The sequence below is a fragment of the Pseudopipra pipra genome, chromosome 1 (assembly GCF_036250125.1).
Source record: "Pseudopipra pipra isolate bDixPip1 chromosome 1, bDixPip1.hap1, whole genome shotgun sequence".
NCBI classification, from domain to species: Eukaryota; Metazoa; Chordata; class Aves; order Passeriformes; family Pipridae; genus Pseudopipra; species Pseudopipra pipra.
In genome coordinates this window covers 96,903,126-96,915,889 of record NC_087549.1, presented here as the reverse complement: position 1 = coordinate 96,915,889, position 12,764 = coordinate 96,903,126, and the positions used below count along the sequence as shown (strand labels likewise).

At 37.1% G+C, this 12,764-nt stretch overlaps 1 protein-coding gene across 3 annotated transcripts; it reads left to right on the top strand.

The window, feature by feature from the left end:
• Nucleotides 1-72: 72 nt before the first annotated feature.
• On the top strand, nucleotides 73-12,753 carry TRIP13 (thyroid hormone receptor interactor 13). 3 transcript variants are annotated; one of them, XM_064666666.1, is made up of 14 exons: nucleotides 73-153; nucleotides 374-476; nucleotides 2,033-2,198; nucleotides 2,505-2,634; nucleotides 3,898-3,953; nucleotides 5,686-5,776; nucleotides 6,940-7,012; nucleotides 7,960-8,023; nucleotides 8,264-8,350; nucleotides 9,079-9,185; nucleotides 10,240-10,393; nucleotides 10,575-10,687; nucleotides 11,878-11,947; nucleotides 12,503-12,753. In XM_064666666.1, exons 2-14 carry the CDS (start codon nucleotides 385-387, stop codon nucleotides 12,596-12,598), a joined length of 1,299 nt encoding a protein of 432 aa, XP_064522736.1. In that variant the 5' UTR covers nucleotides 73-153; nucleotides 374-384; the 3' UTR covers nucleotides 12,599-12,753. The 3 variants fall into 3 exon arrangements, with proteins under 3 accessions (XP_064522736.1, XP_064522741.1, XP_064522751.1); XM_064666671.1 differs by lacking the exon at nucleotides 73-153 and adding an exon at nucleotides 169-277; XM_064666681.1 differs by lacking the exon at nucleotides 73-153 and having other exon boundaries at nucleotides 225-476.
• Nucleotides 12,754-12,764: the final 11 nt, after the last annotated feature.

Below are 12,764 nucleotides of genomic sequence, written 5' to 3'. Positions count from 1 at the left end.
CGGAGGAAGATCCGGGTGAGGAGCCGACCCGCCCTGCCCTGCTCAGCGCGCCCTTTACGAACGGGCGGCGGCCGCAGTGTGCTGCCTCGGGCTCGTCCCGCGCTCCTTCCCGCTGCGCTAGCGCGTCTCTCCCGAGACCGTGCCTGCCGTGAGGTGATTCCCTGTGTCCAGCGTTGAGGGCAGGAGCGGCCCGGCCGCGCTCGCGGCGTATCCCGAGGCTGACGTCGCCATCTCCTGAGGGAGGGAAGTGCCGATCCCGATCCTTGCCGTGGGCGAGGTGCATGCGGACGGGGCACCGGGAAAGGACTGGCTGTGCCCTGGGCGTATAGCAGACCCTGGGAATTCCTTCTCCTTGGTATCGCTTTTCCCCTAGGAGCGAGAAGGATGGATGATGCCGCAGGGGAGCTGAAGCAAGCGCTCCCAAACGTGTGTGACAACGTTCAGATCCATGTGGAAGTTCATCAGAAATCGAACAGGTCTCTCTGATCACCATGTAATTTTCTGTAACTTGTGTCTGTTTCCTTTTGGCCTCCTGCTGTGCACCCTCAGGAGCCCACAGGACTCTGCTTTGCCATCTCTGTGCTCTCCCATGAGTTTCCACGCAAGTGTCTCTTCCTAAGATTGAACAAATCCATTTCTCTCAATTTCATCTGATAATCAAGTTGGGGGCCACATTCGGGATTTGCTCTGGTTTGTCCTTGTCTCTCTTATGGCAGAGCTTGAAACTGCACGCAGTACTCCAGATGTGGTCCCACAAAGGCAGTGGATGGGAAGAATCGCTTTCCCTAATGTTGACGCTCTTGGTAGCACAGCCTAAAATAAGGTTGACCTTATTTGTAGCAGGGGCACACTGCTGGCTCACTGCCATTTTGTCCAGCAGTACCCCAGGCCCTTTTCTACAAAACTACTCTTCATCAGGTTGACCTCTGCTCTGTTCTGTTATCTGAGCAGTGAATGGAGAGATAGGATTTCATGTTTACTTTTGTTGAACCTCAAGAAGTTCCTGTCAAACTATATCTCCAACCTGCAGAGGTCCCTCTGAATGGCAGCCCTGCTCTCTAGAGTACTGACAGTCTCCCTGCTTTGGTGTTATCCATAAACTTGCTGCAATTGCTTTCCATTCCATTGTCAAAGGTGTAAATGAGGGTGTAAAAACAGTGTTGACAGTACCCCCCCACCTCTTCCAGCCTGAGTTATTGGCAGCTTTGCTTAGTCTTTGTACTAATAATTGCAACCCTCTGAGCTGAACAGTCCAACCACCTCACTGTCCATTTATCCAGTCCTTATCTTAGCAGTCTGGCTATCTGAATACAATAGGAGAGCATGTCCAAGTTGTTGCAAAAATCAAGTTGTAAAATATCCACAGCTCTCTTTTTGTCAGGCTTAAAAAACAAGGAAGTTGGAATTTGCACTGGTTATACATCCCTGAAATTGCAAGACTAAGTTAAAGCCTTTCTGAAATCTTCAAATGGCATTCCTTTTCCTGTAGCTTTTTTCTCTTCTACTGGAATTCTGCTTATAGTACGTCCCCATCCCGAAGTACCAGCTGCCCTCAGACTTGAAAGTATAATGGAGCTTCCAAGCTAATCTTACCACATTCAGTCTAGTAGCTTGGCTATGAGTTTTTCTGTTTTTTCTGCTGAAACACAATCAGATTGCATAACTGATTTCCATTCTTGAAGTCTTCTAGCTGTGTCATTCTGTGTCCCCTGATATGATCTCAAACAGAGCAAATAGTATTCTTTGGATTGTGTCTTTTAGTGCACAAATTAAAAACAAGTATCAAGTTTGTTGCTTTTGCAAACAGACTGAATTTGATAGGTTTTTTTCTTTTTTCCTGCAGAATGTCGTGGGGGAGTTAAGTGGGTTTTTTTGTATTGGGTTTTTTTTGGTTGTTTTATTGGTTTTGTGTGTGTGAGATGGAATCTGTTTTCCATGAAGACTTAGTGTATGAAATAATGCACTCTGACACTAATTCATATTTCCTTATAAATGTCAATGCCATGTAGTAATGGTGTTCCTTTCTCGTTAGTGTGGCCAAGAAAGAAGATATTAGGATGAGTGTCCTAAAGCTGTTGAACAGACATACCATCGTGTTTGGTGATTACAAGTGGACAGAGTTTGATGACAGTTTCCTTAAGAACAATGTGCAGTCTGTGTCGATTGTGGATACGGAGCTGAAGCTGAAAGACAGACAGGTATTTTCAGTCAAGAAAGTACAGCTCTGTTCATATGCCTGTGAAAGAGTTGTAGGTAGACTGGTGGTGGCCTAAGGACATAAGCAAGACAAGGTCTATAGGATGACATAGTATCTCTTATTAGGCTGACTAATATAACCAGGAAAACATGGCTAATTTTTTGGGCCTACATTGCTTAGTAAGGTCTGAAATAGAAATAGTAGGCTTCAGAGATGAATACCAGCTGAAAACTGTAGCTGTCTTTTGTTATAATTAGCTTTGAATGAGAAATATGATGCATTAGAAGTCTTTTCATGTTCATTCTAGCCTATTGACTTGAGCAAAAGCAGTCTTTCTCTGCATATTTTTCATCTGAATGAAGAAGGACCAACCTCTGAGAACCTGGAAGAAGAAAATGAGGATATCACTGCAGCTCACCACTGGGTGCTGCCAGCAGGTACCCGTGTGATATTTCTGGAAGGTCTAGAGCAATTACAATGAAAGAAAACCTTGGAAAGGCTAGAAGGGTTTATAGGGTTATCTGTTAAAGGTATTATTTGTATATATTGTTTAACTTTGTCCTTTGTCTGTGGAACCAATATATTTGGACATTTTTCTTTATGCTTTTGTCTGAACTCCTACAGTGGTTCCAAAACACGTCATTTATTTCTATAATACTCATGGATGTGTGGAAATAACTGGTCTTGTGGTCTAAAATGTATAGGCATAATCAGAAGCATTGAAGTTTTTAATCCTACAAGCTGCATTCCAAATTTTGACTTGGAGACCCACAGGAAACTCATCACTTTAAATACTCATTTTCCAGAGCTCACTGCTGGCTTCCAGCCCCCAAGGCAGTGTCATTTTTATATCTGAAACAGACAAACAAAGAGATCTAGAGTCCTCAGAATGTGTTCTGAAGAGAAAAATAAGGCTTTGCTCTGCAATAGAGCACGACCTGCCTGTTACTATCTTGAGCTTGGGGAAGTTGGATTCTGTGCCTGGAAGGAGAAGCACAGCTGTGAGCTTAAGCTCAAACAGACAGTTATTCTGAAGTGTTTCCTACTTTCTCCGTGTTTCAAAATGCCTAACTATCTATTACATTTATTTTCAGAAAGAATTCAATCTGATACATTGACATTATTCCTACATTATTGTGATTTATAGTTGCTCAGTCTTTCCTGCTTTTGTTTGCTGAAAGTAAGAAACTAACTGCTAGGAATGACTGATACCCAAATGACAACTTCAGGTTTTTGTGCATTATTCAGCCATATGCTTTTTTTGGTCCTCTACATCTTGATGTTAATTAAAAAAAAAAAAAAAAAAAAAAGGCAAAGCTGAATAATAAAAATTGCCTTAGAACCCTCCTCCCACCCCAACTTCTCCTAGCTCTCTGTCTTGGAGAAATGTAGGTCCACCGCCTCTTGAGGGTGGAAAGAATTATATTTGTCCTTTCATGTTAAGAAATCAACATTAATTTCTCAACACAATTATTTGACGGATTTGTGCAATTTGAGAAACTGTTGAATTTGTCTGTTAGGAAGTAGTGTTTGCATTTTGAGAAAAATAACTCATGATTTTTTTTACAGATATTTTAATTGCTCTCATTTATCTATTTTTAGTTGAGAATAATTTGAAAACTGCTTTGTGCTGCAATGATAGGCTACAAGTTCCCAGACTGATTTATCCTAAGCAAGTATATAATATATTGCTTTTCCAGCTGAATTCCACGGCCTTTGGGAAAGTCTCATATATGACAGTGAAGTAAAAGCAAACGTAAGTTGAAAATTAATAACAATTAAGATTGCTTGAGGAGAAGTAAGAGCTGAAAAGAGGCCTGTTTGAAGTTTACTGCATCCCTTGGAGATGTGGTGGGTGCAGGCTAGGCAGAAGGGAATGGGAGTTTAACTGTGTGTTTCTGGCAGCAGCTAAACAATTAATTGGCTTGGCAGTCGTGTCAGCCAGCACTGTCGCTGTTCATAAAAGGCACACTGAATGATTGGAGTGCGCTCCCACTTGAATGCTGGTGAGACGTTTGAAAGAGGCAGAACAGTTCCATGGGGTCATTTTCTGGCTCGAAGATTCTGTGCATTCATCAAAGGTCATGATAATAAATGCCAGAGCTCGTAGAACAGAAATACCGCAATCTGGAATCTAGTAATTGTGATGTGACTATAAACCACAAGTGACTCAACTCAGTTGTTCTTATGACAGCACTCATTAAAATGTTTATTGTGCTTCTTAAAAAAAGAAGCTTCTAACTGACATTTTTGGACACAAGTAATTAATTTGTTAGCTTGTTTGTAATACCATAGGTACAGTATGCTCACTTAAGTCTTTATAAACAAATATAGAAAAGCAAAACATTCCAGTGATAGTACTTCATTTATAAGATAAATATGAATTAACGTGTCCATGTTTGTCTAATTTATGAAACTGATTTCCAAGTCATCTATGAAATGACAAGACTTATCTAATTAGACTTGTTGATGTACTAAATAACAGCAAGCTGATCACTGTTGACTGTAAGTGTATACTGGTAGAACGAAATGGTTGCTTTTAATGACTGAAACTAGGACTACTTCTGTAAAAATAATTGTGCTGAATCTTCATTCTTTAAAGCATGGAACTGCCTGGGCATGGTTGGGTTCTACAGGCTCTGAAATGGTTGCTGTGAATTTTCAAAATAGTACAGTCTGTGTCCATGGAATATTGAAAAACATGTGGATTAAGTTCAGTTGTTTTTACTGTTGTGTAACTGCTCCACTGTGAGCATGAGATTTTGCAGGAGTACTGTCATATTGTCCTGTTAACACCTGTGGATCAAAAGCATGTTACAGGTAAGTGTGACAGAAGGTAATGTGGTATCAGGTGTTATGATAGGTAAAAGTCAGTATAGATTCACACTTGAAGTTCATAATCATTTTGTTGAAAGAGTTCCTAATTCTAGAAATTCTAAATTGAAGTAGCAGTATTTTTAGAAGCAAGCATTCAGGGAAGTACATGAAACTTCCCTTATTTGGAAGGGTAAACAATCTACAAATTTGTTGCAGTAGCTGATACAAATGCTTCAGTAAAACTGAAGTAAAATGTGAAAGGAAATGCTTTGGTGGGCTTAGTAAAACAAACTGAACAAATGTATACCTGTACAAACAGTACCGAGAGTTTGAGTCTTTGACCCTCTGTGCTTGGGCAGCTTGTGTTTTATAGATGCACTGTAAGTGGGACAATGGAAAACGAAAATAATTTTGCTTCCTTAAAGCATTTAATTTATTAATTTAAAAGTTCTAGGTCTCTATTTGTGCCCAGTACATTCTATTCATATTCTTGAGAGTAGGACAGAAATTAATTCCCATACTTTGGAGAAATAAGTTTGCCTATGACTAAAAGACGTGAGCTTTTTTTTGTTGTTATGAGTACGCAGTAGGCATGATTAAGAGATTGTCTCTGTCTCTAATTGTATTTGCTCTTATGTCTCTAAGTGTCTATTTTTCTCCTTTTCAATTAGTTACTTGATTACGTGACAACAACATTATTATTCTCTGACAAAAATGTCAACAGCAACCTGATATCATGGAACAGAGTTGTTTTGCTGCACGGTAAAAACGATCTCTCTTAAATCGAGTACACTTGTTGGCCATCTGTTTATACTTTCCTTCTGGCAAAAATTGTATTGCAGGCCTGTTGTAGTGAAATTAGATGATACAAAGATAGCAGGGAAATATCCTCTTTATTATACAAGTTTAAATTAAATGTAATGTCAGAGTGAAATCAATATTCATGTGTACTATGTTTTGCAGGAATTTAAATTCTAAAATTTACAGTGCAGTGACAACCGTGGGGTTTTTTAATTTTCATTTTTAAGTGATATTGCAGCTTTTTTACATAAAGAGCAAAAATTATGCAGATACTGAGAACATTAGGAGGCTTATATTAGTTTCACTTCTATCCCAGTATTAAATATTTTGTTAGTTATGGCTTTATAAAAACTTTGAGGAAACTGGGAAATAAATCTATGTGTTGTGTTTTTTACACTTTTACACTGTGTGTTCTATTGCCAAGTATGTAGGCAGTACTCTCACTAATTTAGTTGTTTCAGTGAAGCTGTAACCTTCAGTCAGTCCTAGCTTACTGTGGAAGTTATATCAGAAATGAGATTAGCATCAGATGAATCCATTTGCTTGCAAAATGCAGCTTGCTACTGATTAATTGCAATTTTGTCATCAAGAATAATGTTCAAAAATAAAAGATCATAGTGGAAGTATTTGTTGATTGTACTTAGGTTATAACTGTCAATATAAAAGCTGCGGGATGTTTTTGTTTGAAAAACTATTTATTTCAGACTGTTAGCAATGTATTTATGATAGATATATTTAATTTTAATAACGAGCTTATTATTGTGATCACAAATAAATTAATTCTAGGAAATCTGCAACTGTTGTAGTGTGAAATACATTTATGCTGTAATGCCAGTACTGGCTTTGAATGAAAGTACTGTCACTTGGTTGACATTAACAGTTTGTTTGGCACCCACACGTGATTTCCCATAGATTCATACTCTTGTATGAATCACTATGCTTGTACTTGCCTGTTTGGCTCTAGGACTGTAGTGGGATAAGCAATTTTCTCAAAATACTCTGGCCTACTGTGTTTTTATTCTACAGTTAGTTCTATGATGAAATAGAGTACTTAAAAAGCTGTTACATGTCATTAACAATCTGATGCAAATTCTGTGTAATGTATGGATCTGATTTCAAACCAGGTCCTCCTGGAACTGGGAAAACTTCTCTCTGTAAAGCATTGGCTCAGAAGCTGACAATTCGACTGTCATACAGGTGATAATTTTTTTGAAATTTTTCACCTTAGTTTACTTTGTAAACTAGTTGCTCTTTTTCACTAGCCCAAATATATGTAATATTTGATTTCAAGTAACTTGTGCCAAGTCTAATATCCTTTTTTTTATACTGCACCCACCTAGCAATAAAAATGATCTGATAGACTGTCTATGATATTTAATGCCTTTAAAAATGTGTCATGATTTGTGCCTAGGTGTGTAAAACAAATTCCAGTGACAATATAGTAATTTGTGCTCCTATTGTACATGAATGAATATTAAAGGACAAAGGATACAGATTATTTTGATATTTCTATCTTCTTGTTCAAGAAAGCCTGTTCTTAATAGGTAGCAATTTTGTAACCAATTTGTTTTGTACTTGGATTGTCTGAATAACACAATCTACAGAGGTCAGTTTGTATATCAGACAAGTAATAAGAATTAGCTTTAAAATTTATAGCAACTTAACAAATTTATTTACAAAAATAAATGTTATATAAAATATGAGGTGTAACGTAAGTAATGGGAGCGATCTGAATGTGTGAAAAACATGGGCTATACGTTGTGTGGTTGAAATATTTTGTCATAAGGAGATCCATGCACTGCTAAGTAAATAAGTTTCATACTTTTATATGAGTTCTTGCTATACTGAAGAAAATCTTACATGAACAGAAGAATGAGGCAATTAGCATGGTAACTGTTACTTAAAGTATATTTAAATAGCACCTGTTCTAATGGAGACATTCTAATAACAATTTAATGTGAAGAATTCTACTGAGACATGTTGTTGGAAATCACAATTGAAACAGGTATTATGTCTTGAAAAGTAGGTAATTTAAAGTACTAATTCACAGAATCCCAGGGAGAGAATGAGATTTGCAGGATTAATGACAACACTGACTTTTATTTACAATGGAGTTGATACTTCCTTTTCCATTTATACTTTAGGTACAGATATGGACAGTTAATTGAGATAAACAGCCACAGTCTTTTCTCTAAATGGTTTTCTGAGGTATGTATTGATGTAGCTAATTAAGTAGACACTGTGTTTTAGAAATTACACTGTTTCTGTTGAGCTTGTTTCATGTATGCACCAAAGATTACTCACAATAATTAACATGTTTGAGAATGCTTAAATAGAAGTTATACTAGAAAGTTATTTTAAAAAACAGGTATTTCCATCTTTAAATATGGTAAGCCTTGAAAAGTTGTGTGGTAAGGAAATAAACATCTACATATGGTGTCTTTATAGAGTGGCAAGCTTGTAACCAAGATGTTCCAGAAGATTCAAGAGTTAGTTGATGACCAAGATGCTCTTGTATTTGTACTGATTGATGAGGTATGATTCCAATAGCATTGTTGTATATAAAATTTAGCAGGAAGTAACTTGATGGGGAGAAACTGTAATAGTCCTCATTTGTAAAGAACAATAAAAGCACATCTATGGTATTTCGTAAGCTATGCAGCTTTGTGCAGAAGAGTGAATTTTAATCTTGACTGCTGCAGATTTGAGAGATTTGGAAGGAACATAGTGCCATTTAGCAGGCAAATTACAGCTGAAAATTAATTGAAGCCTTTCTTGGTGGGACTTCCTTGCTGCTGTGTGTTTACAAGTGGAGCAAAAGCAGCCTAGATTTGTATTATTTGTACTCTTCACTTGTTGTAAAGCTCTAAAATACATTAATATGGTTCAGTTCATTGTCTACATTCTCTGCAGAGTTACATACCTAAGCAACTCAGTAAGTATGTACTTTATTAGCTTGTTTTATTGAAATATCTATGGGGAAGCTCATTCTAAATTAAATGTATTTATTATTCTGGTGGTGTGTTCCATTTCACTCACTACACTTTGCTTCCTTGACATGCCTTTCCTACTCCCTGTAATTTCCTACTTAACAAAAGATTTTGAAGATGGAGTTTTAGAAACCAGACACAAGGATCTGAGGGTATATTGTCTGGGTCATTTGTTTGCTGCCAGGACTCCAAATCTGCAATCTTTTTGGTGTTTTTGGTATTTGGTGATTTTTGTTGTTGTTGTTTTGGTTGATTGGTTTGGGTTTTTTGTAGGTGGAAAGCCTCACAGCAGCCCGCAGTGCCTTCAAGGCAGGCACAGAGCCTTCAGATGCTATTCGTGTGGTAAATGCTGTACTGACACAAATAGATCAGATTAAAAGGTAAACTCATATTATTAGAACAGCAAAAGATAATTGACAATTTCAGGATTCCTGCTAAATTTCAGTTCCTACTTGGAATGCTAAAACAAATTGGTTAGTGAACTGTTGTTTGTTAATGATGCTAATTTTGAAAAGACATAGGAGTAATCCAGCAGAGTATTTTGCATGTACCTGAGTGGACAATCAAATCACCAAGCTGTATACTTACCTTAAAGATAGGGAGAGAAAAAGGACAGATCATCATGATGTGTGCTTGGAGAGACAAGAATAAGATGAATGAAGAATTTGTTTATTATATACTGCTTCTGGATGTCAATCTAAATCAGACTTGGACAAAACATGGTTTAGAAGAAATTGTTAATCTTGCTCGCTCCACTTTGTATGCTGGATTTAGTGCAGCATACCAGCTGTTTTTCATTCCTGCCACTTCCCTTTCCTTACTGTGCATCCTTGGCACTGTTCACAGAACGGTGCCCTAGTATTTGGCCTTGTCGTGCAGCTAATTAAATATGTCTTATTCATATATAAAAGTTGACAGGTTTTGTCTAAAAGCAGCTGTGGTTAAGAATGTTCTTTCATTGCTTAGAGCAAGGATATGTTCTCTTTTAAGCTCACTCTGAAGTCATTTGCAGTTAGAATATGTCACAATGCCAGTTAAACTATATACTTTCTACTAAATTGAAACGGAAAACATGTAGATTAAAGTTTCAAATTTATGAGTCTTCTTTTCAAAATCTTTTTTTTGTGGTAGAAACTATGCCAATAGGCTCTAGATAGTTAATGTATATCACTTCTAGAATAGGATTAGAGAAACTGTGGACACTTGAGAAACAACCAAAAGAAAGAGACTATGCATTGAAATAGGCTGGCCAAGAGCTGAAACTGGCCAAGAGCTTCAGATCATTTAATGTAATTGCTGGTTGACAAGAGTGATGTGACTGCTTATTGCAAGAAATTACGTGAGTCATAAGAGGGAAGGTCTTGATTTGCCAGTCAGAAAAGGAGATAAAAGGAGATAAAACATGTGACCTAAAAATATGCTTTTGTCTTGAAGGTATCCCAATGTAGTTATCCTGACTACTTCAAATATTACGGAGAAAATTGACATGGCCTTTGTAGACAGGGCTGACATAAAGCAATACATTGGACCTCCATCTGCTGCAGCAATATTTAGAATATATCTTTCTTGCTTGGAAGAACTGATGAAGGTAATATTTGAAAGCAAGACTGCAAAATGTCCTATTTCGATAAATTTGACATTTTAACCATACTTCCTAAGTAACAAAAATACAAAAATTTAATTCTTTCTCTGTATTTCCACTCCTACTGTAGAATTTAATTTTGAATGTATTTGTTTTTCATACAACAATGTATAACTCTTCTTTCTAGTGTCAAATAATATATCCTCGACAGCAGCTTCTGACACTCAGAGAGCTAGAGATGATAGGCTTCGTAGAAAATAATGTGTCAAGGCTAAGCCTTGTACTAAAAGAAATCTCAAGGTAAGATTCTGAAATTCTACTTTTTTTCATATATATATTGAGTTGTGGAATGATGTATAAAAGTAGCTGATTTTCATAGCAGGGAGAGTTCTGAAACATTCCCATTTTTTTTCTGTTGGGGATAGTGCAAAACTTTTTAGGGGACCAAAAATCGAAGCAATCATGATTTGCTCACATTTCTTAGTCTCAGAACAGACTTGGCTTAGTACTGCTTCTGGTTTCTGCTCTGCCATTTGAAGTCCTCTTGACAGATTGCTGGCCAGATTAGTGAGATGCCTTAGGTTTCAGTGGATATTGGAAATTGTAATGCAGGTTAGCAGAAATAGCATGGGCCTCAGGTCCTGCTAAGAAAGCGTTTTGAAATACCTAGCAATCTACTAAATCAGTATTTAACATGGAGATGTAAGTGGACAGAAGCAAGGGGGAAGGGAATGAAGTGTAAATGGAACAGTATTATGGTTTTCCGAGGATGTTCATAGAGCAAATAGTCTTTCACTGCAGCCTAACAGTTCTTGAAACAATAAATAAAAATTATATTCACAGTATCAAGCAATTTTTTTTTCCAAAGTGCTGGTCCCTGTGGAACAAAATAAAATAACATAAAGTTAGCAAAGTGTGTTTTCTTTCTGTTCCTGAAGTATGCAATCTTAACCAGTGAGGAGTGGAGTAAAAGCATGTAAGTTTTTCCAGGGATAGAGGTTTGCAGTCTATGTACACAGAGTGGTGCTTGAAGACAAGAAATATGTATCAAGCAGGTGAGGTGAAGGAAACTGTAAATGGTTGGTAGAAGGAGAAAAGCAATAGCGATGAGGTCCAAACTTCAAAACAGTTTTTTTTCAAGTCCTTCCAAGAGTGGTTATGTCTGTACCATACCCTTTTGGTGTAGACATTCCCCCAAACTCATGAGATATGGCACAGTGATATGAAGGGCATGATGTAAGCATTGGCAGGCAACTGTGACTATGCTGTTTCTGTACCCTTGCTTCCTTTTTTGTATTATACTCTGTAGCCTCCCATAAGCAGAATTTGTCTGTTCTCTTCCTGCTCCTGCTAAAAGAGCTGCAAGTGACCTACTGAATTGTGATCTGAGGTTTTTTTAGAGCAATTTAGTGGAGGAACAAGAAAAAGGAAAGGTCTTCTAAGAGTGAACACTTAGCATTTAAGCAGCACTTGTGTCTGTTTTACTGTAGAAGAAGTGAAGGTCTTGGTGGCCGAGTCCTGAGAAAGCTTCCTTTCCTAGCACATGCACTTTATATTCAAGTAAGTTTATTATATTCAAGTGAGTTTATTCTATTCATTATAATTTAGTTTGGGTTTGAGACAGGCAGGAAGACATTGGGACACTGCCTGAAGTTAACCCCCCTTTTGATCTAAATTTCACTTGTTTCTGCAGCTTTGTAGACTGCAACAATTATGTGCTGGCCATAATCTAAAATGGGATTGAAGAAGTGATGGGGGATTGACCTGTCAAGCAGCATTCTACTTTTAATTAAATTAATGAATATTGATATTGGTTCTCTGATAATTCCTTGCTGAAAAAGCCCTCTACCACTTTATAAATATTATTAATTTGTTAAAAGCCTTTTTTTAAGCAAATCTACAGTAGTAGTAATTGACTCAAGACCTTCAATAGCTTGACTTTGACTTTGCCATGCTATCTTGTTTAAAATAAACTTGCAGTTTGTTTTGTAGCATTTTGAAAATTTTGTAACATGGAAGTCAAATATTTCTCTTACTGATACTGTGATTTTTATGTAAAATATTATGTCTGCCTGTTGCTGTAGTGTGTCTAACAAAATGTTCTCTTATTTTCAGTCCCCCAGTGTTACCATGACAACATTTCTTCAGGCTCTTTCACTTGCAGTAGACAAACAATTTGAAGAAAGAAAGAATCTTGAAGACTGTGTGTGATACTCTACTGTTTTGTAGTTGACTGTTGTTATATTTTTCATACAAATTGTGCAACTTTTATGCATCTGTAAAATAAATTGTCAGCACCTTAAAAAACCTGGAATGCCTCTTCTAGTTTTTAAAAATATTCATTAATAAACAATTAAGAAAGTTTACAGCCTCTTTT